A 26,260-nucleotide genomic window follows, 5' to 3' on the forward strand; every position below is an offset into this window, starting at 1 on the left:
ACAACAGCTACAATTTATTGTTTGATGTTTCACAGTCTAGCGATAAGATATGACGAGGGAGACGAACAAACAAACAACACCGAATTAATTCACGCGGCAAGATATCGATGACCATTCGCGAAGCCTGTCGCAGGACTGAAAGGGTTCAATTCTTTTTCGAATCGTTTCACACCGAAGCCGACGCGGTCGCTTACCCCTGCACGTCGTCGGCATTAAAGTCTGCTCACCCTTGAACCTTTTTGCCTCTGCTTAACGCGCCGGCGGTTAGGCTGCTTGGCGAGTTGCGAGCTGCGAGGTTTAATCGTCAGCCGCGCGGAGACAAGCGTGCCTCGGGGATAGAGGCTTCGCGGCGCGCGTTCGAATGCGGATTTTCCTCGTCCAATGCCGCGAACGTGGAACGAGGAGGAGAAAGAGATTCCCTCTCGAAGAAAGATCGCTCCTAAGGAAGAGGAGGCGAGTGGAAACGATGGATAGACGCGGACGACGATTAGACAATGCTACGGAAACATCGGGGACACCGCGTCCCCCCCGCTCGACCCTCTCTTCGTGCTCGGTTTGGGAGCACCGACAGATGTGCTCGGTGTCACGGGGCGAAACCACCCCCGCATTCGACGCTGTGTACGTGCAAAACCGGAGACGCGGCACACGACCTGTCTCTCCCTGTGTACGTTGCATCTCATCCTCACGGGGGTTCCGGGACTCAATGTCTCTGATCTTGTTAAGGACGCACTGAACCACAAATAGCCGGTATCCATTCAAATATCAACGAGAAATCTACCTACTTAACGTTAAACCCGCTGCTGGCGTGCACGAAATATGAGTAATATAGGCGTGCTTTGTAAAAATAACGAGATTTATTGAAATTTTTCAAAATGCTTTATACTCTTCATAAGGAGGCGCAGTTGATAGTTTTGCGTGGGACCATCGTCATAATTTTCAATGCAGCAATGAACAGTATGGATTGCTTCTTGAAAATAACGAAATTTATTGAAATATTTCGAAATTTGTATTGTTCTGTCATTGTATGAAAAAGTGTATTCGATCTCTTCTTGTAATAGCATCATAATTAGAATGGAGTGTGTGTACGAAATGCGGTTAACGTAATTAACTTCGTAAAGATAACAGGATATATTGAGATTTTTCAAAGACTTTTATTTTTATTTGTATAAATAAAGAAGTGTTGAATTTGATAATTTTGCGTGGAAACGACGCCATAATTTTGAATGCAGTAGCGAGCACGAAGTGTGACTAACATGGATAGCTTCGTAAATATATCAAGCATACATTTATTGAAATTTTTCAAGATTTTTATCGTTTATGCGTATGTGTAACGAAATGTATTTTATTATTTCATGTGGAAGCAACGATACAATTTTAATCTTTTCGACGTCTAGTCCGTACTAGCCACATTGTGTAATTTATGAAAATTTTGATTCACAATGATTTTTATATGACTGATAAATGTTTTAGTTAGTTAGTTAATGGTAACTATGGAACGATTGTTCTTAATTCTGTTCATCTTATTGATCTTAAATACTTCTTAATATTCATCATGTAAACAATAAGACATGGCACTCGTATTATGAGTTTGCAATATTTTTTAATTATATAAATTTGAAAGAAGCAGATGGCTTAAATACCAATGATATTATGCAAGAATTAATACTCTTTTTCCATAACAAGTATTGGTAATGGTATCGCGATATTTTATATAGTATATAAATTACTCTGCCATGATACTGTCGATAATTATTACAAGTATAAATAATTGGCAGTGAACGGAGCAGTCAGCCATACTTAAAAGATTTCATTTTGAGCGTTCACAAATGCTGAATTTAGTGCGTAAGAATTTTTTAGTATTATTTCACAAAATTGACAATAACATACAATAATTAAAAGTCAAAATGTAATATACTTTTATACATTTGTAAATTCTAAATAAAGTTATTATGGTCAGAGAATATTAGATATGAAAATTGTACAGCAATCTCAGCAGTGAAATGAGCTCACAGCTAATGATCGCGTTCCGACATCGATGCTGAGAGTTTGCCTGCTACAGGGGCTAACCATAATCGTTATCTTTCTCCTTGTGCACGAAAGTTTGCAATGCTTGTTTGTAATGATATGTATGTGCAGCTCATCTTCTGCTGCATCAGAGTGCATATACTCTGCATATACAGAGTGCATATCTACTTCAAATTATAACATAAAATCTTAGCGTTTTCTATTTGAGTAAAATAATCTATACCTGATTTTTCTTTTTGCATTGTCTTACAACTGTCTTGCAATTTGAGCTAATCAAGATCATCACATATTTAAATCTTTTCCTTGATTGCTCATTTTTAACAACGTATGAGATATGTAAAATGTACGTTTTCCTGTCTTAGCGCCACTAAAAAAACTATCGCTAGATCTTTACGCAATGTAAAACTGTTGCACATTCATCGCACAAACATTCATTTTTCCTTGTACCAATTTTAATGAGCTTTAAATTAATTAATTAAAAAGACTAATTATTAAAAAACTCTTCTGTGGATTCATCTACTCATTTTTATCATAACCGCATAAAATCCGCAGTCCAATAATCACCGCATAAATCAAAACAATTCCTACACTTTTCAGTCTACAAAAAAGTTGTGAAAAAATTAAATACCTCACGATGAAACATTAAACAAAATGACGAAAGTGGTCGTACAATAACGAAAACGTATCGTCTGCCTATCAATATCATGTCGAGTGCAAAGGGTTAATCACACACGCTGTATTCAAGCGTATCGAGCAGTCGGATAATTTTGCCCGTTACTGTACATCGGTTTCAGAAATCGAATAATCCGGTCGCGAGAACCCGTGTGACGGACACCATGGAAATCTGCGGTCGCGGCGCGTTCACGGTCGCCGATGCGAAAACGAGCGCGACAAACCGTTGGATTTAATTCAGATACATGCCAGAGCAATTACCGACGCACATTTCGGAAGACGTCTTCTTTCGCGCGACCCCTTACAAGGCATAAAAGGTAGCGGATAGGGAGCGGGAGGGTTTGGCTTTGTACCGATTCGCGGTGGCGTTGAAGCCGACAAAAGATAAGCCGTTATTTATAACCGAGCTTACGGCCGACTACGAGGCGGCGGGGGTGGCTTTCGGGGAAAATAAAATCAGTTCGGAATCTAGAAAGTCGGGTGTATAACCCTCCGTGGAAGTATCCTTTTCCGTTTATGCTACAAAGGATAACGGAGGAGGCTCAATTAGCGAAGCGTGCTCCCGACACGCAGCTGTATAAAACGCAAACTCTAGCCGGGCAAAATGATTTCTGTCGTTCAATTTTCCTTCCACAAATTTCCACACCAGAGTATACATTAATAGCACCTATTTATTTCTTATATCTTGTCTCGAGTTACTCGTTTAAACATTACGTACACACATGCCCATTTATATATTCTCGATCGCTTTGCACTTACATTATACAAAATATATCAATATACAACAAATACGTAATTATATTACAAATACAGAATTATTTTATTAGTTAGTTTATTTTAGCCCGCACATAGAAATATCTTCGTCGGCCTAGCCGATGTAAAAATAGTGTCAGGACAAGTCTGTTTAGTTTGAAACTGAGAATATGATCTCTTCCCTTAATTGAGCCGTTTATGTTGAAAGTGGCATAAGTCACTTTTTTTTTTAAATGAAAAGATACCGTTCAATTGTAATTAGTGTTACCATTAACTCGATTTTTTTGAAAAAGTGACTTATCCCACTTTCAAAATAAACGGCTCAATTATAACAGCGCGAAATGAAAGATCGCTATAAAAATCTACGGACGCTGTACAGTAATGTCTCTCTAATTGACGCCCAGATCGACCACAAAAATGGACAATCTGAGCGTCAGTAAGGGAGACATTACTGTATAACTAAAATATAGTGATAAATACATGTATTGAAAATAGTCGTTTATGCTTTGCTTTCTTGCTACCGACGTTTTCCATAAAAATCCGCAGTCTACTTATTATTTATTTCTATTATTCTATCTACTTATTATCTATTTAATTATTTATCGTTTAATTGTACTTATTATATTCACTTATTATCACAGTACAGTAATGGCTCTCTAATTCACGCCCAGATCGACCACAAAAATGGACAATTTGGGAAGAGAAGATACGAATATTCAATCCTTGCGGTTCATTTTTGTAGTCACGAATTGTCAACAACTATAAAAACGAGCTGCATGGCTCGAATAATCGTATCTCCTCTTCCCAAATTGTTAATTTTTGTGGACGATCTGAGCGTCAGTAAGGGAGACATTACTGTATTTAACGTTACACGAGAAACAATCACAACCGACGATTCAAACGACCGTGCCGCGTCAATTTCGGAGATCTACGTGCAGTATTTTTCACGTGCCAGATGGAGAGAACAGATACAGCACACGGAGGCAGGAGTTCGAGGTGTGCGTACAGGGGTCGCGCTGTTACGCGGTTGCTTTAAGATTATACATTTAGGGGCGAGGGTCTTTCGAACGTTCGCTTATAGGAGTAGAATCAGTTAAAGGAGACGTTACGCGACGACCATGAACGAGGCCATCACACGGCATGCGAAGCCGGAAAATTCAAAAATCCCGAGACAATGCAACCGTTATCCGTTCCATCGGAGCCTCGTAGCACGTGATCTCGAAAAGCGGGCCGGTCGAGAAATTCTGTAACAATAAATCATCGTTAGAGCCCGAGATATCGGACAGCTTTAAATCCCTCGGCGGAGCCAACCAGAAAGTGTATTTCCAATTAAACGTAGGAAGAACCAGCTTCGGGAAATCTTGGAAATTCTCTCTCTCTCTCGCTCTCTCCTTATGGTTAGGGGAGGAGGAGGAGGAGCCGCGGAAGCGACAGCGATATTATACTAGTCCCGTTTTATTTCCGAAGAGCCTACTGGAGCGTAACCCGAAGATCCGAGCGGAGACGACGACGACGACGACGACGACGACGAAGATATCTAAAAGTTCGTCTTCGATGGCTCGTCGCTAGGTCGACCTCCCGCTTTGCGGGGGGGTGTTAGGTGTAGGTGGAGGCGGATGGGGGCGTCACGGGAGACGCCGATGCCCGGTGGTGAGGGTAAAAGGGAGGGGGTCGGTGCGGGGGTCGAAGCTTCCAGTCTGCAGAGGGTGCAGAGGGTGCAAACCCCCCACCCGCCGAGGATGGGTGGTACCCGGTCCTCGAACTGATCAATACCTGAAACACCGCGAGGTATCGTCCCGCTATTTCCGGTGTCCCAACGCGGCCGGAAATGAAGGCGTTAAAAATATATAGAAAGCTCTCTCTGTGTGTACATGGAGACGTACGGGCCAGAATCTCTGCCGCCGGCAGATAGCACTGCTATATCTCCTCTAGCGAATGTTTAGCGGAGCTCTGGCTTCGATAGCGAGCGCGGGGGATGAATTCTCGTTACGTCGCGTCGCTCGCCGATATATTTCGGTCGGTAATTACTAGACCGACGATCTTTACGCGGAGTGGGAACTCTTTCGTGCGGTACAGTTTCTTCTCTTGGACCCTTCAAACACGGTCTGCAGACGGACGGAGTGACGAAGCCGTGGCGGAATCGAAGAACTTTTCGTAGAAATGAGATCAATCGATGATATTTTTACGCCGAAGCTGATACGTTGCGGAATAGGAGAAAAATACATAGAATGGACACGTTTTAACACGTTCGGTAAAAATTGATGAATAGACAAATTATGATATCCAAATTTTGATTGGAGACATTTTGTCAGGGTGCTCGGAATGTCACGTTGTGCTGGCTAAAAATTGAAGTACACGAAGAAACGACAAAATCAAATGAAAATACTCGATGAACCAGTCGCCATTACATCAAAGTGCACAATAATTTCGACGAATAAACGCTGTACAGAATTGAATGAGTGATAATGTGGTTCATAAATTGAAATGTTACAGCGCACGTGTAATCTTGCATTCTAAAAGCATTCACGTGTTAATCTCGAAAATCCATGTTAAAATTAAAATATTCCAATAACATGTTGCGATTTGTTCAATACCATGTGCAATTGGACTATTTTTTAATGACATATTGTACGTTTACTTCTCGTAGATTTTGACGAGCTGATTTCAAATTCGATCGCAAAATTCGGTCAGCTTTAGTACAATCCATAGTCATTGCAACGTTTGAAGATTATGTACTTCGCAATCGAAGAATTGAGATTGCACGGGTAATAAAAGGAACAACGTTACATTATTCTTACTTAATGATTTTTCTTTTGCAACTTTCGTCGATGAGGTGTACGTATGTCTATATCGAGTTTATGCGCCAATAAAATACTTCTCGCTCTTCTTTTAGTATGCAACTTTATCGACTTTTAATTAGAACTAACCTTAGCGCTGGCCATCGATAAAAACGTTACAGTTAGCAATGGGAAATCAATACGGGTCGATAATCAAACCCACACAGACAAGTACAATGCGACCACCATGGTAATGTGAATTTCTTCTTTATGTTTTAACAATCATCTGTTCAGTCATACGTCATTTGTCGCATTTTACATCAAATCAAGTATGTAGTGGTTCTTTATTTCTTCCATGAAATGAAATCACAATCTAAATGGTTACTTTGCGCGCTCGCTAATTAAGTACAATTTAACAGAGTACCTTAATCACCATATTCCCATTTTCGGCATTTAATATTCCGCGCGTTCTTTCAACACAGGCAAAATCAAATTTACCAGTGTTCTTTTCTCTCTCAAGGATTCGAATGCGACTGAGAATGGGTCTAATAATTTTGTCCAATAATATAGAATTTAATAATATAATATTCAATAATATAGAATTAAATAGAATTAAATATTTAATAATATAGAATTAATATATAGAATTAATCCTGAAGTCTAATGAATTTTAAGCACTCGTTTGCTAACATCAGAATAGTCCCATCTCTTTAAAAAAAAGCAAGATAAATGAATTTTTAATACTTTGCAAACTGGCAGACTAGAAATACCACTGATTTGGTTGCTCCGCGCTCGAAAGTCTTATTCTCCGAATCCAGTGGTGACAAAAGGCGCGGAAAAAATCCGCGGTGCACAAGGCATAGACAACAAGCATACAACTTTTGCAAATATTTCGACAGATAATCAATTTTTTAATACTCAGCAACTGATAGATCAGAGAAACCACTGCGTCGGTCGTTCCGCGGTCGAAGCTCGCATTCCGCGAATCCAGCGGTGACAACGGGAGCAGAAAAAATCGGCGGGTCACAGGTTGCGGAGGGCGTGACCAATCGTCGGTCGCAGAACTCCGGATTTGCAAAATCTCGGCGAAGGGGTTGGTTTAGTATCAACAGGTAGAAACATCGGTGTCCTTGTCCCTACTGGATAAGCCGGCGGCTAAGCGCCGGCGCTGGCTAAACCGCTCGCACCCTCCCGAGGGTGTGACCTATCATCCCCATTGGACCAACCGGACGTGTGAAAAAGAGCGAGACGCAGTCCTGCGCGGATAAGGCTTTTTTAAATGTTGCCAGTCGAAGTGGGGATAGCCTTGCACGCGGTTACGTGGATACGCGTCGAGTGAATTCTTATCGGTTCGATTGATTCACGATTGATAGGGCGTATGAAATGCGCGATTTGCTGAAACACTTGTAATTGTAGAGGTCTCCGTCCAAGATACTCGCCGTGGTAATCTATTTAATTATATTGGCTCTCAATGCGATGTAATTGTTGACCACGTTTTAGACAGTGTGTCTGTTAACTCTGGTTAGAAGGTAACCGGAATGAGCAAGATTGGATATAAAGGTTTGCCCTGTTCGGTGGGTGGATAAATCTACTGTTTTATTCTCCGTTGTTGCATTTATTTATTTTGAAATTTTGGTTGCGGACGAGCTTGTGGATTGATAAATGCACCGTTTTGTGTACATTTTATTACATGATTTAGACATGAAACGAACTCAAAAATTTGTTTCTGAAATTATGGTTTTATCTCAACGAACTATTGAAGTCGCTTCATAAGTTTGAACATAATGAAATTAATAGTTAATTATGTATGTAAAGTGTTTCCATTTTGTTTAATCAATGTCAGATCTTCCAAAATGAGCAATGTAAAATGTTTCGGCGCGCATCTGGATATGGGGCGGACGTAAAAGTAATGCAAAAATGGAGAACATACTGTAGTAAATTATATGGGCATAATATATATATAGTGATTATCAGTATTATCTATTTTTAACGTGAAAACAACAGCTATTTCTGTTATTCAAGTGGAAAGTATTTTATAAAGACTTCTTGTCAGTGAATGTCAAAAATAGTAATATAAATTTTAGCATTAAGAGTTTTCAAAATTAAATCGTCTAACGTAGCATAAATAAAAAATGTACGTAAATACGTTTCATTTTTTACTCTCAATAAAAGAGTTTAGTTTGAAAAATCATCATTAAAGAGCGATTAGGATTGAAACGTAATTGTAATTGCAAATGTTTTCACCTTGTAATAGATACAGAACATTAAATGTAATAAAAACAGAAAATCAAGAAAATTGAAGGACCTTCATCTGAGATAATTGTGTTTCTTTTAACACAATGCTATACGCAGTTAAACTATACAAGCAATTATAATAGTGAGCAGCCTATTTTGTGGTTGGTAATTAAAATTGTGCTACACAATTATTAATATGTGTAAAAATTATAAATATCAAATATATAATGAAAAGATTTGTGTAATATATTATTTATTGATTAAACTAGCAACATCGTAACTACTAATCGTACTGTTATCATTTGTACGTCGACGATGTACTTTATCGATGTAATACCGAGCCGCGGTTGTTCCATCCCCGGGAAGTCCTCAGACACGGTCCTGTCGGATTGAAGAAACGATAAAAAAAAAAGGTTGTAATACAACGGCAGCAGTTGGGGGAAAGGGGGAAATATCCGCATGGGTCAGCCAAGAGAGACTTAGACCGGAGAGATGGCCGCCTCAATATCGGCTTTTCGGATACTTCAGATATTTATCTAATGTCTTATATTTTCCGCGGAACTGCCCACACATTCAAATTTCAATTCTTCCTTCGCTCGGAAAAGCATATTCAGTTTTCATTATCGACTTTCTTTCATCTTCTCGCTCCTTTGCATTGCAAACCTGATTTTGCAAAAGAAATCTTCTCCTAACACTTCGACGTCCGCGGTCACATACACATGACTTTGCGATAATTTGAATTGTAAAAATCGATTCGGCGCAGTTTAAAAAAAATATGTATCATAATTATGTTATTAACGAAATTTATACTATTTATATTATGAATGAAGTATATCGTAATTGCACCATTTTTAAAAAAATGTATTATAATTACACTAGTAACACTGTAACTGCCGTGTCACCCATATGTGGCTGACAGAATTATTTAACATTTAATTTGTAAAAATTATTTTTTGTACTAATTATTCCCGTACTAATTATTATTTTTGTACTAATTTATTATTTAATCATTAAAATTTTTTAATTTTACTCAGATTCGCAAAAATAATTAACGTCATATAACACTGCTTTGTAATTTCAATTTAATTGAATGAAATACTTCAATTTTATGAAATCTTTTACGTTTCTCTGGTCATCTATTCAGTGAGCTATGCAAAAATACTCTACTTATAAAATGCTTCGAAGGTCAACGGATATTTCGATATGTCGAAGTATTTAATTCCTTTTCATTTTGCGTCTTTTCCTTCTTTCGTCACGTCTCCGATACAAAGTGATACAAAGCGATATAAAATAGCAATAAAAATTTCGAATCTTTTGTTCTATTCTTACGGATAAATGTAGCGTTAATCGCGTTCCCAGGGGAACTTCAATGTACGTTCTGAGTCACTTTCATGTTTACACAATATTAATGTCAACTCTTTATGTGGCAACTAACCAGCATGACACAGACTATATTTCTTTTTATAATGTACATAGTCTCAACAATTTCACACAATTTTATTGTACATCATAAACGAGATAAATGCATTATCGTAATTAACGGCACTGTTCCATTCATTGATAGGAAAAGCATGCTTTCACGATCGACCAACGATGGAACACGAAATACCGAAAGTTAAAATACCGCGCCTCGTGCCACAAAAATCAATGATCTCAATCGAGACATTCGAAAATTTCGTTTCACACTGTCAAACTGTTAAAATTCTTGTCACAAATGTACCCTACAAAATCGCCACAGAAAAGTGACTCCGACTAAAACGAAATTTGATCTACGAAAATCGTTCGCTGGGAACGAGTTTATCAAAATGACAAATGTTAATTAAAAATCATAATTACACCCTGGGGTGATCTGCGAGCGGCGTGGTTTCGTCGATTCTCCAGAATTTACAGGTGCATTCGCCGTTGTATCAACTCCGTTCTTTTTCGTCCACAACGGGGAATAATGTTCTCGACACCTCTCTCCGCACGCTCCGAGTTATCTTACGAAGATATCGCGGGGCACATATCCTACGTTACTTATCACAGATAAGTACTCAGTAGTTTTCAGGACGGTTCGGAGTACTGTTGGCCCGCTGATTGATCCGCGCGCGTTTCGTTTCAACCGTTCGCCTTCCGCATCGAAATCATCGTTGTACACGCGCGCAAAAGTCACGGTGATGAAATGAACCGATCCATTTCGCGCGGCGATCTTTCCTCCTGAAACAGACGTTGGCGCGTCGCTACGTTTCGTCCAATGAAAATGTGAATTCCATGGATATCAAGGTGTTGGATAGCAGAAGAGAACATGGCGAAACGAGCAACGGCACTCGGTGTCTCGCTTCCTTTGCTGGCGGTGCTCTTCGGGATCCTGTCGGGCTCGGTCTGCCAAAGCGTTTGTCCCTCGAACTGCGTGTGCCAGTACAGCCTACAGCCGCGAACTGTCATGTGCTCGAAGCGAAATCTGGCAACGTTCCCGGAGAATATTAGCGACTTAGTGAGTACCGTTGAAAGAGCGCAGTTCCTTTCACGTGGCGCGAGAGCCGCGGTCTGCGTTTCCGGCGCACAGTTTCCGCGCTTTATCGGGCCGATTATTGAAAATCTAGCCAGCACCGACAATGAGTCACCTGTACAAATGTGCTGGCGAAGACGGACAGCAGTATCTAACAGATAACGCCGCGATTCACGCGATACAAACGAGAGCTCGAGTTTCTTTTTTTCTTTCTACAATAGAGATAATGTATGTATATTATAGAGTTGGATAATTCGCGGAACGGACCAACGTTGACGCCGCGACTCGTGGCTGCGCGAACCTATCGCGGTGTAATGCCCCTCGCTGAATGTGTTTGTTCGTTGGTCGCATTCTAGGTGGAGGAATTAAATTTATCGAACAACCTGTTGACGCACGTAACCAATGATATTAATCGACTGATAGATCTACAGTACCTGAACTTAGCGAGAAACCAGTTGAGCTCGCTGCCCAGCGACATCAGCGGCCTGACCAAGTTAAAGAAGTTCGACCTCACTGGGAACAGAATACACAGTATCGGTGATATTAGCTCCGTGAAGCAACTGACGTCTCTGATATACCTGTACTTGGCCAGGAATCCGATCGAGAGTTTAGAGGGATTAATAAACCTCAACGTCCAGGTTCTAGACGTTAGTCAATGCGGTACGATTAGACTGACAAGACTTACATTTATTATATTATAATAATAATAACGAAACGTGATCTATCGTTAAGTCTTATGTAGTCTCGTGTAAAATATAATGTTATTACATGATGATATGATAGTATATTGTAATCATATTTAATAATAATATATAATTATTATTATATAATACATTAATATGTATTGATATATAATTATATTATATTTTACATGAGACTGAGATTATATTAATATCATATGTTGTATATTATATATGATATTAATATTAGTATTAGTATTATTATACGATACTATTATATAAAAGCATTAATACGTATTAATGTATAACAATATTATATTATATACGAAATCATAGAAAACGTGACAATCGATCACGACTCGTTCTTTGCATTTTGTTCTGAAAGCAGAATTTCATTTACAGAGTAACTGCTCTTTTTTAATCCTTCGTACTCGGAGAATATTGTTTTTTATGTGTTCACATATGTTTTCCTGAGTGTTGAAGAATTTCCTTTAATAATTTTCTTCCGCGATATTATTTATCACAGTTTCGTAGTGTATGATAAAAGATATTTCTGCTGCAGCTTAACAAAATTGCAAATACTTTGTTATTCCAATAATTATGTTTTCAATGATAGAATACAGGAGCGGATTTGCTAGTAGAATGACTAATTTGGAAAACGTTTTTTTTGTTTCACAGAAATACAGCAACTAAGCAAGTTTTCTCTGGTCGGTCTAAAAGCAGTAATTTCGCTAAGCTTGGCAGGAAACCCTTTGAAATTCATTCAGGAAGCATCGAGTCCTAACCTAGGCTGGCTCGATCTGTCAGACTGCCAGTTGAATTATTTGAGTGCCTATACTTTCAACGGATTTCCAAAACTTCAAGAGCTTCGAATGTCCAACAATCCGAAATTAGTCTATAGCACAAGGTAATAGACACACTAAGTAGACAATTTTTTATTATTAAGTGTTTCATGCAATTTGTATTGGTTTATACTTCGAAAGAGGAAACAACAATGACATATCTTAGGGTAGAAACATAAGTACTGTCGCAATTCTGTTTCGATGCATTTGCTATTTGTAGTCGACACTTCCTTTTTGATAACTTGCTACAGCAGACTCGAGTTAAAATTATTGTTAAACATATTTACGGAAACTGTATATTAAGCATAAATAAATCCAAGTATTAACAGTATCGTAGCATTTTCCAAATTATTTTAAACGTTTATAGTATTTGAAGAATATATTGATCAATGGAAGTATTGCAGTATATATATACATATATAATATACAGTATATATAGAATTAATACACTGTGTAAAATAAAAATATTTAACAAAATATTTTATTTATTTTAAATATTATTTAAAAGAAAAAGAAATAAAAATATTATTTTAAATATTATTTAAATGTTTTAAGCATTTAACAAAAGTCAAATAAAAATGTATTTCTTCTGTTGATAAGTTCAACTAATCGGAAATAATGTATCGCCGCCCGTAAATTCTTTAAAGTCTCCACAGTGTTTCTTATTCGCTCTTGCCATAAATGCATCAAATCGTTAGTCTAATAACGACCGACGGAAATTGAATAAACGAAGGTATAGCATTATTCGATCGATCCATTTTCAGAAACTCAACATTGACCCACGACAAGCTGAAGAAACTTATCGCGACAAGATGCAATCTGGACAGGCCAGGCCTGCACGGATTTCCGTCGTTGACGCATGCCCGATTAACCGGTAACATGATCAATTTATTGCCGGATCGTATTTTCGCGAAGAACCGGGAGCTTGGTTTTTTATACCTGAACGGGAACGGCGTGGAAAACTTAAACTCCAGCACCTTCGATGGTTTGGTGAAGCTTCAGGTGCTGGACCTGTCCGAGAATAATCTCAGAGAGGTTCACCCGATGACGTTCCACGATAACGTCGAGCTGAAGCAGCTCAACCTGTCCTATAACATCCTGTACGAAGTCCCGAAGCTCGTGTCAGGGATCATGCATCTGGACATATCGTCGAATGCAATTGGAAAGCTGGACGAAAACTTCCTGACGGACATGCCGAAGATTCGGAGCGTCGTACTGAGCGATAACAAATTGGAAACGATACCGAGCAACATCAGATCCATCTCGCTGAGGAACCTGGATCTAAAAAGGAACCGGCTCGTGCAATTGAATAATGACACCTTCGAGCAATTACCGCAACTCATACGAGTGGATCTGTCAGGTAATTAATTAAACAGTTACGTCGAGCGATTTATATTTCGTCGTGATCCGAGCTGTGCAATTTCTTCATGCTGATTTCCGAGTGAATATTCGTTTTATGGTTTAGAACTTGCTAAGTGTTTTATCCTTTTGCGATTCTGTTGTAATCTTTTCTTTTAAATAAGAATAATAATACTTGATCTATTTTTAATATAAAATAGCGTTCTAAATACATCGTATGTTTTAAACCGGCGTGAGGATCTTTTAGAATGAATAGGGAAAATCTTTTTATGCATTTCTATCAACGTGAAATGATAAATAAAATAACAGAATAATAGTATAATTCGATAACAAGATAAATAATTAACATAATCGATGCATCCTTCCGAAATGAGAAATGAAAAAATTTCAGGTGTGATAGATTTAAAATGAGACTATTCGTATTGTTAGGTAAACACATACTATGTATTGACTCGGTGTCAGTGAAAAATGTGTGAAATTGATACGAGGAATAGATTAGGATTTTTCTCTGTGAAACTTGCCAACAATATCACGTACAGACATTTAGATTCTCGAGTGAGTAATTTTTAGTTGATAATCACTTTTTAGCTTAATATCACAATTTCGTAACAGTTCTCAAGAAAATAATCCCGAGCAAGTACAACTTTTAATCGATTCATAGAAAATTAAACCTAACCGTGAAACACAAATTCACAGAACGCTAATCTGTAAAGTAATTAAGTGTTGCTAATCTATTGTGTAATTAAAACAATTAAGAATTATGTTTTTAAGTAATTATGTAATTAAATAATTATGTAATTTAGTAATTATGTAATTCCGTAATTATGTACTTCAGTAACTATGTAATTTAGTGATTACGTAATTCAGTAATTGTGTAATTCACTAATTAAGAATAATATAACTAAGTAATCATTAATATGTGAACTCGCAGGTAACCGTTTGACCGAAGCTTTGGATCCTGCAATTTTTCGGAACAACGCGGAGCTGAACATCATCAAGTTGGACGACAATCCGTGGCGTTGCGACTGCAAAGAATTGTTCGTTCTATACAGCTTTTTAACACTGCCACCTGCCAAAACATCCGAGTCGAATTTACTCTGCCAGAGCCCGTCGAACGTTTCCGGATATACTTGGGAGTCTGCCTGCTACGATTTGTGGCACGGATCGGTGTACCATAGTCGAGACAGAACCTGGGGCTTTGTGATGGTCACCCTTCTTGCTATCATCGTACTGTTCGGAAGTTTCGTCACTATTCGACACATGATGCGCATAAAAAGAAGGGAAATAGAGCAAAGGCTCCAAGAGGAATCGATGAGACCGCTGCGGCGACGGTGAGAATAAGAATTTCATCTGCATGAATCTTGTCTCCCAAAACAATTTCATTTTTCTCGAACATTTCAATTTCATTTGTTCCTGAAATGCTATCATTAGACAGCGGATCATTTTGCATTTTTTCAAACAAAGCTTGTGAATTCAACAAGGTCCAATAGCATTCTTATTTTTATTTTGCAAGGAGTGAATTTTTAGTTGGCGAAGCAAACTTTTCTTTAGTTATAATTTTTGTAAAATGAAAAAAAGAATTGAAAATGGGAATAAAGACAATAAAGATTCGCAGTATAATCGATAGTTTGATCGAGTGCTTTAACTTTCAATAATAGATGCTTAAAACAACCCTGGGATAATAATAAAAAAAAATTTAACTTTGTTTAGTGTCTATATAAAGGAGATGTCATAATCGTATCGTTTAGTCGCAGCAATAATCACTTAACTTTCGATTGATGATAACTGTACACTGATTAAATAATCTTAAATATTTATATAATCACTGAGTTTATAAGCAAAGAAGAGAAATTTTTTAGATTACGATACAAAATTCGCTAATTCCTCAACTTTAGATTTTCTCAGCTTTCATTCATTTCATGAATTGAATTTGTTATACCTTGCATTCTTAGTTCATCGTGAACATAGGCGAGATTCATTTTCATAAAAATAAATAGTTATAATTTTAGACGAAATATAACAACAAAATCAATACAAGTGTCAGCTGAATCAATAAATTCACTCTTCACTCCGAGAATATGAAATACTATCGTCCTATAATAAATACTTGTAACATTATAATTTTAATTAGGATAGCACTTTCAAACGTCATTAAACATTCGATTCACGTTAATAATCATAATGTGCAATATTACCTGCCGAGATCAAGTCAGTAATTTACTTTATCACAGAAGAAGAGAATGAACTCAATACCACACGAGTATTTATGCTTCGCATCGACTGCAGGGATTATTAACTAAAATCATATTAAAAAACGAAATATAAAGTGTAAATATTGCTTTAAATCCACGCAGAATTTCGAAAACATATGACAACATTACAAAAATGTCACAACTCGCTGCTAAACTATAGAAGCAACAATATTTTCCAAATTTGTGCAATTAACTAAATTTCTCATCATCTTTTCTATATAAACAATTTTTATCAGTTTTTAGGTCGCTTAATTTTCAACGCAGTCATCAGAAATTTCATCAAATTTTCCCTTTGTTCTTACTCCCCACTATCAATCCGCGGTTCTTTATGCAGTGGCACATGTTCGCTTCATTCCAAAAAAAAAAATTGAAATTAGAGAAACACTTCGCTGTAGCAAAACGATAACCAAAACGTTACTATCAGTCGGTAACGCGAAGTCTGTGTTATATTTTACAAAGTTCGAATCAACCACGAACGCGCAAAGATCCGTGATTTCATTTCAAATGCCGCGGACATCATCTTTATACCATTTCCAACCAACTCTGATCATCGTTTCCACACACAGAACCCGCATCGTGCACGAGGAAGAGAGCATCGAGCGCGTGGAGCGCGCAGATCCCAGAATCAACCCCATGGAGTTAATTGGGCCGCCTAGTTACGAGGAGGCGATACAAATGCCGAGGATGGCTCGTTCCTTGGGCAACCTGGACGAGATTTCAGTGGACAGATCGACCACCCGGATCGCCGGTTCCGCGGACAATTTGAGGATCAGACAGAAGCGGACGAGAAGGTTGAAGAAGCGTATCCAAAGCGAGGACGACTTGCTCCGAAGGGAAGAGCGCCGGATCGAGCGATTGAAGAGGGCCGTCGGTAACGGCAGGCCGGAGTTACCAGCGGCTGATAGCCAGCGGACTTCCAGGCCTTCGTTGGCGAACAGATCCAGAAGACACAGCGTGATCAGCGACAGCGTCGAGTCCGGAAGCGGAAGACTCCGGACTAGGCCGCAAACGCCCAGCGCGAGGAAAAAGAGGCGAAGACGCACGGTTTACGACGGCCACTCGACGGATGACGAGGACTCGGACATACAGCGTATTCACTTGTCCAGGTCCATCGTCATCAGGGAGCTGCGAAAGGAGCCGAAGAGCGGCTACAGAGATTCCTCCGCGGATGTTGAATCGGATCGTCTCTGATCACGGTCTCGGCGGAGCTAGTTAATAAAATGCGAGAGAACGCTCTCAATGCTTATTAGCATTTCATTATCTCTGCGCTCGTAACGCGGCGATGTTTCTTCAATACATTCGTAATCTTCTTTTTTTGCCCGCGGAAACACGCCTGATAGAAGGAGCGCGGGATCAAGGATGGAAGATCGGCACGGAGAAGCTTGCCGTTAAAAGTGCTTCGAAAGACAATCTTGTTTCAATTAACGATTTACTTTATCGACGGGTGCTTAATTATCTGGTTGCGAGGCTGGCTTCATCTTTTGTCTGTGTATCGAGTTTAAGTGCACCTTTTTTGGAGCGTTTCCGCGTTGTAGATGGATTCTTAATGATCATCGAATGACCTCGCCAGTTTTTCGGATATCAGCCGATCATCGACGCTTCTCTTAATATTTTTCGTTTTTTTTTTTTTTGAAGCAAAGCCGAACTTATGAGCGAGATGTTATTCGATGAACAGACTGCGGATTTTGTGCGCTTATCGCAAAAATGATTGGCTGAAATATGAAGTTGTGAAAAGACGTGAAGCGAATTTAATGATATTGTTGCATTATTTTCAACGTCTCAAAACGGCTGAAGGGAACGATTTATTTTGATTTTCTATTTCTTAGAATCGTCTTCGGAGATTTTGATCTTGCATACAGATCTGCGGTCACAACTGAGAAATAACTGCTGGATAAATATGAGTATCTTCCGTTTCGGATTTGGGTTGGAAATGAACAAATCTTGATGTACCATACGGAAAGTATAATTCAATATTTGTCAGCCACAAAAATTTTTTACTATGGAATTATGCTAAGGACAATGATATTTCCATGTGCTTTGATGCAATAATTATACGATTATGTGCGAGCTTCCTTGTATACAGCAAATTGGAACAATAGTAAATTATTTTTCATTATTTTCTGTGCAATTTAAAGACACTGCTGTATTACATTCAATTCATTAAAATCGTTAAAAAGGAAAATGAATGTCTACGTAGCCTTCTGCATCGTGCAATCAACGTAAACAATTTTGATTTATATCATAAACATCCGCCGTCTATTTAATTAAAGTTCATCGAGTTATAGATCACGCAAGCATGAAATATATCGATTCGATCGAATTATGCGTATTTGATGGTAGGAGGTATAATTCTCGCACAATTTGATTTATCTAGTCAAGATTATGATAAATCACTTTATCTTGACTTTCAAATGTGATGAATTCGCTTCTGCAGAGATTGCCATAATTTGCAGATAAAGAAAACGAGCCTTTCGTTTCATTGCGGAACTGATATTGACTTATATTGACTTATTGAATACGAGTTGGTTATTTTTTCGCGGTGTAATTTGTTTGCCTCGATCGCTTTGATTGGCAGATAATTGCTTCGCGACAGTTATAATTCGAGAAATAATTAAGTACTAATGGCCTCTGATTTACTCTGTGCGAGGAGTCACGATCATGATTAAGCACTATCCAGTGCACTATCAGGAACACTTAGTTTACAAGGCGTGCCATATCGACGATGTCGACGGAAATTTTTGAAATCTTGTACGCTCACCGATTCTCGTGATTCTGATATGTCAAGTGAATCTTTAGATTGCAAATCGATATCAACGGAAGCTAACCGATCAATTAATCAAATCGAAGAAAATGCTATTACATAAAACACTTTGGAAGATTATATATATATAGATTTCACAACATTTATATTAAATTAACTTAGAAGCATGACATATTTTTATATTTAAACGAACTGCAATCGAGAAAAGTGTTTGTGACTTTCGTTTCATCGATCGTGTGACATTTACATTGATTCAATAAAACTTGATATTTCATGCCATCCCATTGTTATCTGATTTTATAATTTTCTATGGATAAGTTTAGGACTTCAAAATATTTTATCCGTTATCACCGGAGCATATTAAGTTCGATGAAACTGCGAACAATGTAATCAACAAGTACGCTAGATTGATTAGTGAATCACTTAACAAATATGTTATGCGAACAACTCATTAATATAAATAGCAAAGCTATCAAATAAAATGTATAGAAATGGAGACGTAATATAACATACATACCTTCATTGTTCATTTATTGTACCGATATTTTATTCTTCGCTGCGAATTTCTAATTCCATAGAATTTATTTATTATATAATTTCTCTTCAAGTTTTTTCATAGCTTGTTTCACCAGGTGTAAAATGTTTAGCTGCGATGTTCAATTGCTCTTATAATTACTGAGAAATTATAATCTCTTTCTCATTGAAACAATTTCGATTCTGTGTACATAGATTATATATACACGTACGTATATATGTATGTACAGGTCGATTAAATGGTTTAACAAGGAATAGCAGTGCGCTCTAATCCGACAAAGAAATTTCAATAGGCTTGGGATTTAGTATCGCGAATAGCGCACAGCAGGAAAGTACAGTAATTTCACGCCGACCTGGGAACTATTAGCGTCAGTTTCGCGCAGATAGCAATTACTTGATCGTATCGATGTATCATTTAACGCAATATATGGGGTAAAGAAAATTGTAATTGAGTCTCTCGACTCAAACGCATAAATCACTCGTCGTCGCGATCAAATAAACGTTAGACGAGGTTTCGCAACATACCGTATTGTTAGATTCTCAGTTTACGTGGAAATAACTGGCATTAATAGACTGCGGATTTTATGCATTTAAGACTTATGGATTTTATATATTTAAAAATGTGATGGCGCCATTTAAACACTAAACGCACCATCAATGACCGATTTTCATATTTTCTCTTTTCAAATTGTTGAAATTATGAAAATTCTTTTTTAAAATTCGAACGAATAGATTTCTTCATTCAAGCTTGCATTGTAATAAAAATTTTAAAAGTGTAAATAAATTCCAGTTTTGTTATGCTTATAAAGCAACGCGCGTTGATCACTTTTAACATGTAAGTACGTTCAAGGATGACGACAACATTAATTTTAGCTTATTAAATCCACTCGAGAAAAAAATTCTGCACGATGATCCGCAGTCCAAATGTCTCATTTTGTATTTAGGTGGGCATCGAGCATTATGCAAATTGTTCCTTCAGGTTTCAGGCAGTTAAACGCAATCCGTAAATTCTCGAAGAATACAATTTAAGAATTCATGTCAATTAATTTCCTAATGACGCTCAATATTCCACGGGAAATAAAATATCCACATTAAAAATATTTATAATCCAATCTTCGTCGAAGCAATATTCCATAATCTTTTGCAATAAACGATATCATATTTAATTGTTCTTGTTCTATTATCTTACCACGATCATGCCAGTCCAAACTGAACTTAACTAATTTGAATGTGTGTTGTTGAACTTTTGCAGGTGTGAGCTACAATTAAACTCGTCGAAATATTTATTTAAACTGAACAACTTTATCTTTAACGATTTCTAAATATACTTCATACAGTTTTGTTATACTCTCGTCGTGAATGAAGATCAGTAAATATTTACCTTTTAACCTATTGCAAAGTTGTCCCTAATTACGCTGTTATGGCATTACGACTTTTGTCATTAACGTTTTATACAGACAATACAAAAGTTTTTAAGTACATAATTGTTCGTCTTACAAGGATCAAACGGTGACACAACATTTGAAGACATTGATGAGAATCGTTGTAACAGTAAAAGATTTATGATAAATATTGTTATTTTATTTCGCATTCATAGTTAAAATTATAAACACTTGCAAAATATATTTATACGTTCATGTTGACTGCGTTTTCGGGTATTTATTCGTAACAATGTGTATCTTCTTGCGCGGTCGGTTCATACGCGGAACAATTAAAAATCGCGACAATAACGATAACGTGTCGATGATGTTGAAACGCCGCTGGAACACTGGCAACAGCAATGAAATGATTTCGTTCGCCGCTAATTAGCTGGATTAATTTCACGAGCAACCACCTATTTATACTTTCACCGGGAAGCTCTCCCGATTGTTTACATTTAAATCGTTAATCGTTCTAATACTTCGCGCATTTGGTTCAAGAAAACATACAAAAATTTGGTATGAAGAAAATGAAGTTAATGAAAGTGATGAGAATAGTTGTTCTTAAAATTGGGGGGAATCAATTTTTGCACTACCGATGACCCAATATCATTGTCTCGAAAACGTTTGAAAATCGACGCTACATTATTGAGATTATTATATATGTATATGTATATATATATATATATATTAATATCTACTCTGACGTTTGCTTTTAATTTTCGAAACGACTCCCATTACTTTCAACGCTTCTTAACAAATATTCGAACAATATGTAACATTTATATTTATAAACTTTCTCTCGTTAAACAGTTTAATCGTTTAAGGCTACTTATTACTGTAAACATTTCTTAATTACTCTCCCATCTATTGTCGCTTAAAACGCTAGTAATAGATTAACGCATCGAATTACAATATTGTTTCCTCGTTTCCGCGTAAACTTGTATTTGCGATCACGTAATTACGTTCGTAATTACGCAGACTTCGATGTTTCTGATATGTTTCAATGATAATCGATAATGCGTTATTCGAACGTCACAGTACCGACCTACAAAACTCTGGCCTCGTTTACACAGAACGTTCATTATATCATGGGAGATAAAACGATCGAATCGATTACTGGACACTGTAATACGATCGACTTGGAATGCTCGTTGTAAATTCATGCGACAGAAATTTTCTATAAATTAATCCTCCAGTTAATCACTATCGGGAAAGAATCGCGAGCAGCTTTCGGCTCGAGCGAAGCTGCGAAGCGTCGCGAAACGGCTGGAAATAACGCGGATATATTTTGTCCGATCGGAAGCATCGGTGACACCGATGTTTCAGGGCTCGACAAAGAACACGTCCATTGTTCGCAACTGTTCCAAAAAGGTCGCGTAGCAGCAATCGAATCGCGCCGTTCGCGATCCACCCCCATAAGTAGCAACAGCAAAACTTTCGCTCTCATTTCACCGCGTACATTTACATACGGTGGAACTAAAAAAAAAATTTCGTAAAAATCTACGAGTCACGTAACAATTCGAATAATCCGACGCTCAATGATTAGACACACCCGGTAGTCTTTCGAACGTCTCTTTTAAAATACATAAGTAATTGAATTACCAATCGGTAATTGACGACTAGACTGCGGCTGTTTATGCGGATGCAGGTCCACGTTCGAACCTCGTCGATGCATAATATCCGCAGTCTATTCACGAGAATGCAGTGGGACATGAGGCAGTTTGAGTATAACATAAATATACACGATATATTATCATCCGCAACGAATTGCATCGCCGCGTTAAACCATGGTCATTCTAAAAATTCATTCTCCACGGTCCGAGCATCGTTCAAACACGATCCTCCGACGATCCGACGATCCGACGATCCGACGACGTCGTCGTCGGATCGTGGGAATAACGCTGCGCGGAACAAACGTTTCCCGGACCGTGCCTTTCTAACGTTAACATTAAAAACGAGATAACTGCGGCATTACTTGCAAATGGGTATTTCGTTATTACAAGAACGCCGAGGGTCTAGGTAACGATACGCTTCTTGTTATCGGAGCAATCTAAAATGGAACTTGGCGATACTTGAATCCCATTCAAGCCTGCACGAGAAGGAAAATCCTTAATGGGGACTGACTAGTGTGCTAATATTGTATACGCGTATAGAAAATGTATCAAATCGTTCCTCTATCCGTAAATCTTGTACAAACAACAATGTTATGTGTGCATACACATATACAATCTGCGGGGGATATGTACAAAACAATCTCATTTCACGGAATCGAGTACCACCACGACATCGGCTCTCCTCCTCCTCCTACCTAAGCTCGACTATGTTGCGCCGTTCGATCGTGTCCGTCGTCGAACGCTGTGTCCGTCGTCTATAGAAGTCCACGTATCACTTTGTCAGGCCGTGATACACGGGCCTAGGAACACTGGCGTCACTGGAATTAGTCAATCTCGAAAAATTGTAACACGCGATCCCCCCCTTCCCTACCGGCTGCCTCTCTGTCTCGTCCATTCGTGTCTCGTTGTTGTCGGTTCGATCGATCGTTATTGGACCAAATGTCTCGTTGTCGTTCATCGGTGACCACGAGGTCAGCGGTTTCATGGCGATTTGACTAGATTATCACCAGCCATCGTTCTCGTGATGAGTATGGGCGTCTTCGGCACGCTGTCCGGGTTCTCCTGTAGGGTGATCTTCACTCTTTGAGCGCCAGGGCTCAGAGGCGGACCGTTCGCCGGCAGCGTTGTTGCCGGGGCGTTGTTCACGGTGACGTCGACGGGACTCGTTCTCGCGGGCAGCGAGTCGTTCCTCGACGTGTTGCCGTCCGAGCTGGACCTGTCCGAGCTCCGTCTCGGCGGTTTCACCGGGTCGACGCGGTCCGAGGTGCCGTTTCGCGACCTGACCGGCTCCTGATGCTCGCCGGACGCTTTGGCGTCCTCGTGATCGGCCGTGTCCTCGACCAGCGGCACGTTCTCCACGTTCCCGTTGGTCACGACCTTCGGATGCGTCGTGCTCCCCTCCAGCAGGGACTTCTGCATGTCCTTCATCTCGGTGCCGTTCTCCACGTCGCCGCGTTTCCTCTTCTTGCGGCAGAAGTCGCCCTTGTAGGCGGCGAACATGATCAGACTCGCCAGGATCGCCAGCAGCGTGGCCAACACCACGTAAGAGCCCATCCCTTTCTTGGACTGCTTCGCCGGGGACACTTCGGCCAGCCCGTCGCCCGTCGTCTCGTCCTCGACCATCGCCTGGCCAGTCCGCGTCGAGTTCTGTAGATCGCTGTCGAACACCTCGACGCCGCTGTAATCGGTCGTCGAGACCGACTTCGGGCTCGTTTCGGTGCTGGCTTTGCTGGTGGTTGACGTCAGCTCGTCGTCGACGATCTCCGAGGTCTCCTCTTCCCCGGGGAATTTGCTCGGCATGTGGATAAACTGTTCCTCCTCCAGGTCCAGGTCCTTCTTCGTCTCCGGCGCCGCGGTCGTGCTCAGAAAGACGTTGAAGAACGTGTCCAGCAGCTTGTCGCCTAGAGATTGGGACTCTTCCTCGGCACGGGTGTCTTCTTCGTCCGTCTCCTTGGCCTTGTCCCAACCGTCGAAGATCATCGCTGTTCCCGAACCCTCTCCCGAGCCCTCTTCGTCGGCCCCGGAGCCCTCGCCTGGCACGAACAGGGCATCCGTGAACACCTTCTTCCTCTCTGTTGTCGGAACGGCTGTTGTGGATTTCTTCTCGCCGGAATCGAGGAATATCTCCTCCTCTTTGGAGCTCTTTTCCGGACAGTCGGCGTCTCCGGGTAGGCAGGCTACCTCCGGGGCTGGCGTCTCGATTTCCGGTGGCTGGGTAGGCTCCTGGTTTAAATTGGGAACGTCGATGAACGAGTCGTCGTCGCCGTTAGTGCCCGATCCTTCGTAATCTTCCTCGTACTCCTCGACAGGCTGGTCGTTCTGCATCTCAAGGTCCAGTTGCTCCATGTTGCAGGTGACAGCCGCGTCGGGTTTGAACAGCGGCGTCCCCTTCATGTTTCTCGGGCCGGCGCAGAGCACCTTCTTCGAGATCTTTACGCCCTTCTTCATGATCAGGTCTCTGACGAGAAGCGTCGCGCAGTCGCATTGCAGCGGATTGCTCTGCACGTCCAGGTGTTTAAGGAACTTCAGCTCTGTGATGACCGGTGGCAAATGGCGGAGCTTGTTCTTGCGGAGGTTCAGGCTGTGCAGGTGGCTCAGTCCTTGAATGGCGCCGGAGTCCAAGTTCGCGATGTGATTCTCGGCTAGGTTCAAGCTTCTCAGGTTGGCCAGCTTGCGGAAGCATCCTGACTGGACTCGTTTCAGGTTTCCTCCGGACAGGTCCAAGTGTCGCAGGCTCGTCAGGTTGCCGAAGAGACCCGGGTGAAGCTCCGCCTCCAACACCGGAGCCTTCAGGGTCTCGAGATGATAGGTCTGGATGTACTTGGCGTCGGTGAGGTCCTGGCACCGTGCCACTGTTCCGTTCTCCAAGTTGCACAGGCCGTTGGTCCTGCCTGAGAAGCTCAGGACGACGAGGAGCAACGACAGCACGGTCGGTGCTGTCTGCATCTTTTGATCTGATTTATCTGGAAAAGAGAAACAAATGGTCCGGAGATGTAGTAAACCGATATGTGACGCTTTCTAAAATTATCGCTACGCGGACAAGCTGATTCGTGAAACGAACTATTAGTCAATTGTCACTTAGAATAACCTTTTATTCGTCATAGTAGGTTCTGAACCTCCAAAATAATAAAGAGTACAATAGGTACATAATTGGATAACAGTGATAATACACCTTCTCGTATTTCAATTGAAATTATGTTCTTGAAATTGAAAATTTAATTCCCTTCAATTAAAATGGACAGTTTGAATATTGTAATAAATAACATCTGACAATGCCAAAAATTTGATGTTCCATAGAAATTATCATCATTCTTTTCAGAGGGGATTCATTAATTAGCTACAAGACGAAAACAGTAGAAACGATTCCCAAAAGTATTCGGATTGTTCGTAAATAAATAGCGAATTGATGAATGAAGACCAAGAATTAATTTGCAACGAGCTAATTAAGTAGACGATAATAACGGCATGGAATGTACATATGTATTTTTACGATCCGAATAATCGCGAATTAAAAAGTTAATGAATATTTTACAAAATTTCGATTTCTCATCAGTTCTTCATGTGCGAAACAAAATTTGAATGAATTCTTGTTTAAATATTCAGAATTGCTGGCAAAATTGATGTTTTCAAATAAACGACGTGAAACGTTCGAGAGTCTACAACACCGAGTCTATCAGAATTTCAACTTTCATTTACGTCAGCGTCCCCGATTAAAAGTTCGTGACGTAACATGTAGATACTTATCTCGATAATTATCTATACTGTCATTCCTGTTCCTCTGTTTCATATAAAGACAAATTTACATCGCTACGAAAATAGCCATGAAATTGTGACAAACATAGTACGAT

At 39.5% G+C, this 26,260-nt stretch overlaps 2 protein-coding genes across 4 annotated transcripts in view; one reads left to right on the plus strand and one right to left on the minus strand.

Annotated features, from left to right (window-relative positions):
• Positions 1–10,449: 10,449 nt before the first annotated feature.
• Positions 10,450–19,373, plus strand: LOC117228748 (uncharacterized). Its single transcript, XM_033484719.2, has 6 exons — positions 10,450–10,935; positions 11,307–11,610; positions 12,309–12,537; positions 13,237–13,832; positions 14,763–15,162; positions 16,650–19,373. The coding sequence occupies exons 1-6, from the start codon at positions 10,747–10,749 to the stop codon at positions 17,272–17,274; spliced, it is 2,343 nt and encodes a 780-aa protein (XP_033340610.2). The 5' UTR covers positions 10,450–10,746; the 3' UTR covers positions 17,275–19,373.
• Positions 19,374–20,643: 1,270 nt separating this feature from the next.
• wdp (Leucine rich repeat protein windpipe) overlaps positions 20,644–26,260 on the minus strand; it is a 40,684-nt gene continuing 35,067 nt past the window's right edge. For all 3 annotated transcript variants that reach the window (XM_033484717.2, XM_033484715.2, XM_033484716.2), the window contains one exon: positions 20,644–25,375. In XM_033484717.2, the coding sequence (XP_033340608.2) occupies positions 23,394–25,358 (1,965 nt within the window). In that variant the 5' untranslated portion in view covers positions 25,359–25,375 and the 3' untranslated portion in view covers positions 20,644–23,393. The remainder of the gene's footprint in view (positions 25,376–26,260) is intronic.

Source organism: Megalopta genalis, chromosome 12, assembly GCF_051020955.1.
Source record: "Megalopta genalis isolate 19385.01 chromosome 12, iyMegGena1_principal, whole genome shotgun sequence".
Lineage (NCBI taxonomy): Eukaryota > Metazoa > Arthropoda > Insecta > Hymenoptera > Halictidae > Megalopta > Megalopta genalis.

Coding starts and splice junctions, on each gene's coding strand:
- LOC117228748 (XM_033484719.2), top strand. CDS start 10,747: ATGGCGAAACGAGCAACGGCACTCGGTGTCTCGCTTCCTTTGCTGGCG. Junction 11,611..12,308: donor TCTAGACGTTAGTCAATGCG/GTACGATTAGAC, acceptor TTTGTTTCACAG/AAATACAGCAACTAAGCAAG. Junction 13,833..14,762: donor CATACGAGTGGATCTGTCAG/GTAATTAATTAA, acceptor GTGAACTCGCAG/GTAACCGTTTGACCGAAGCT.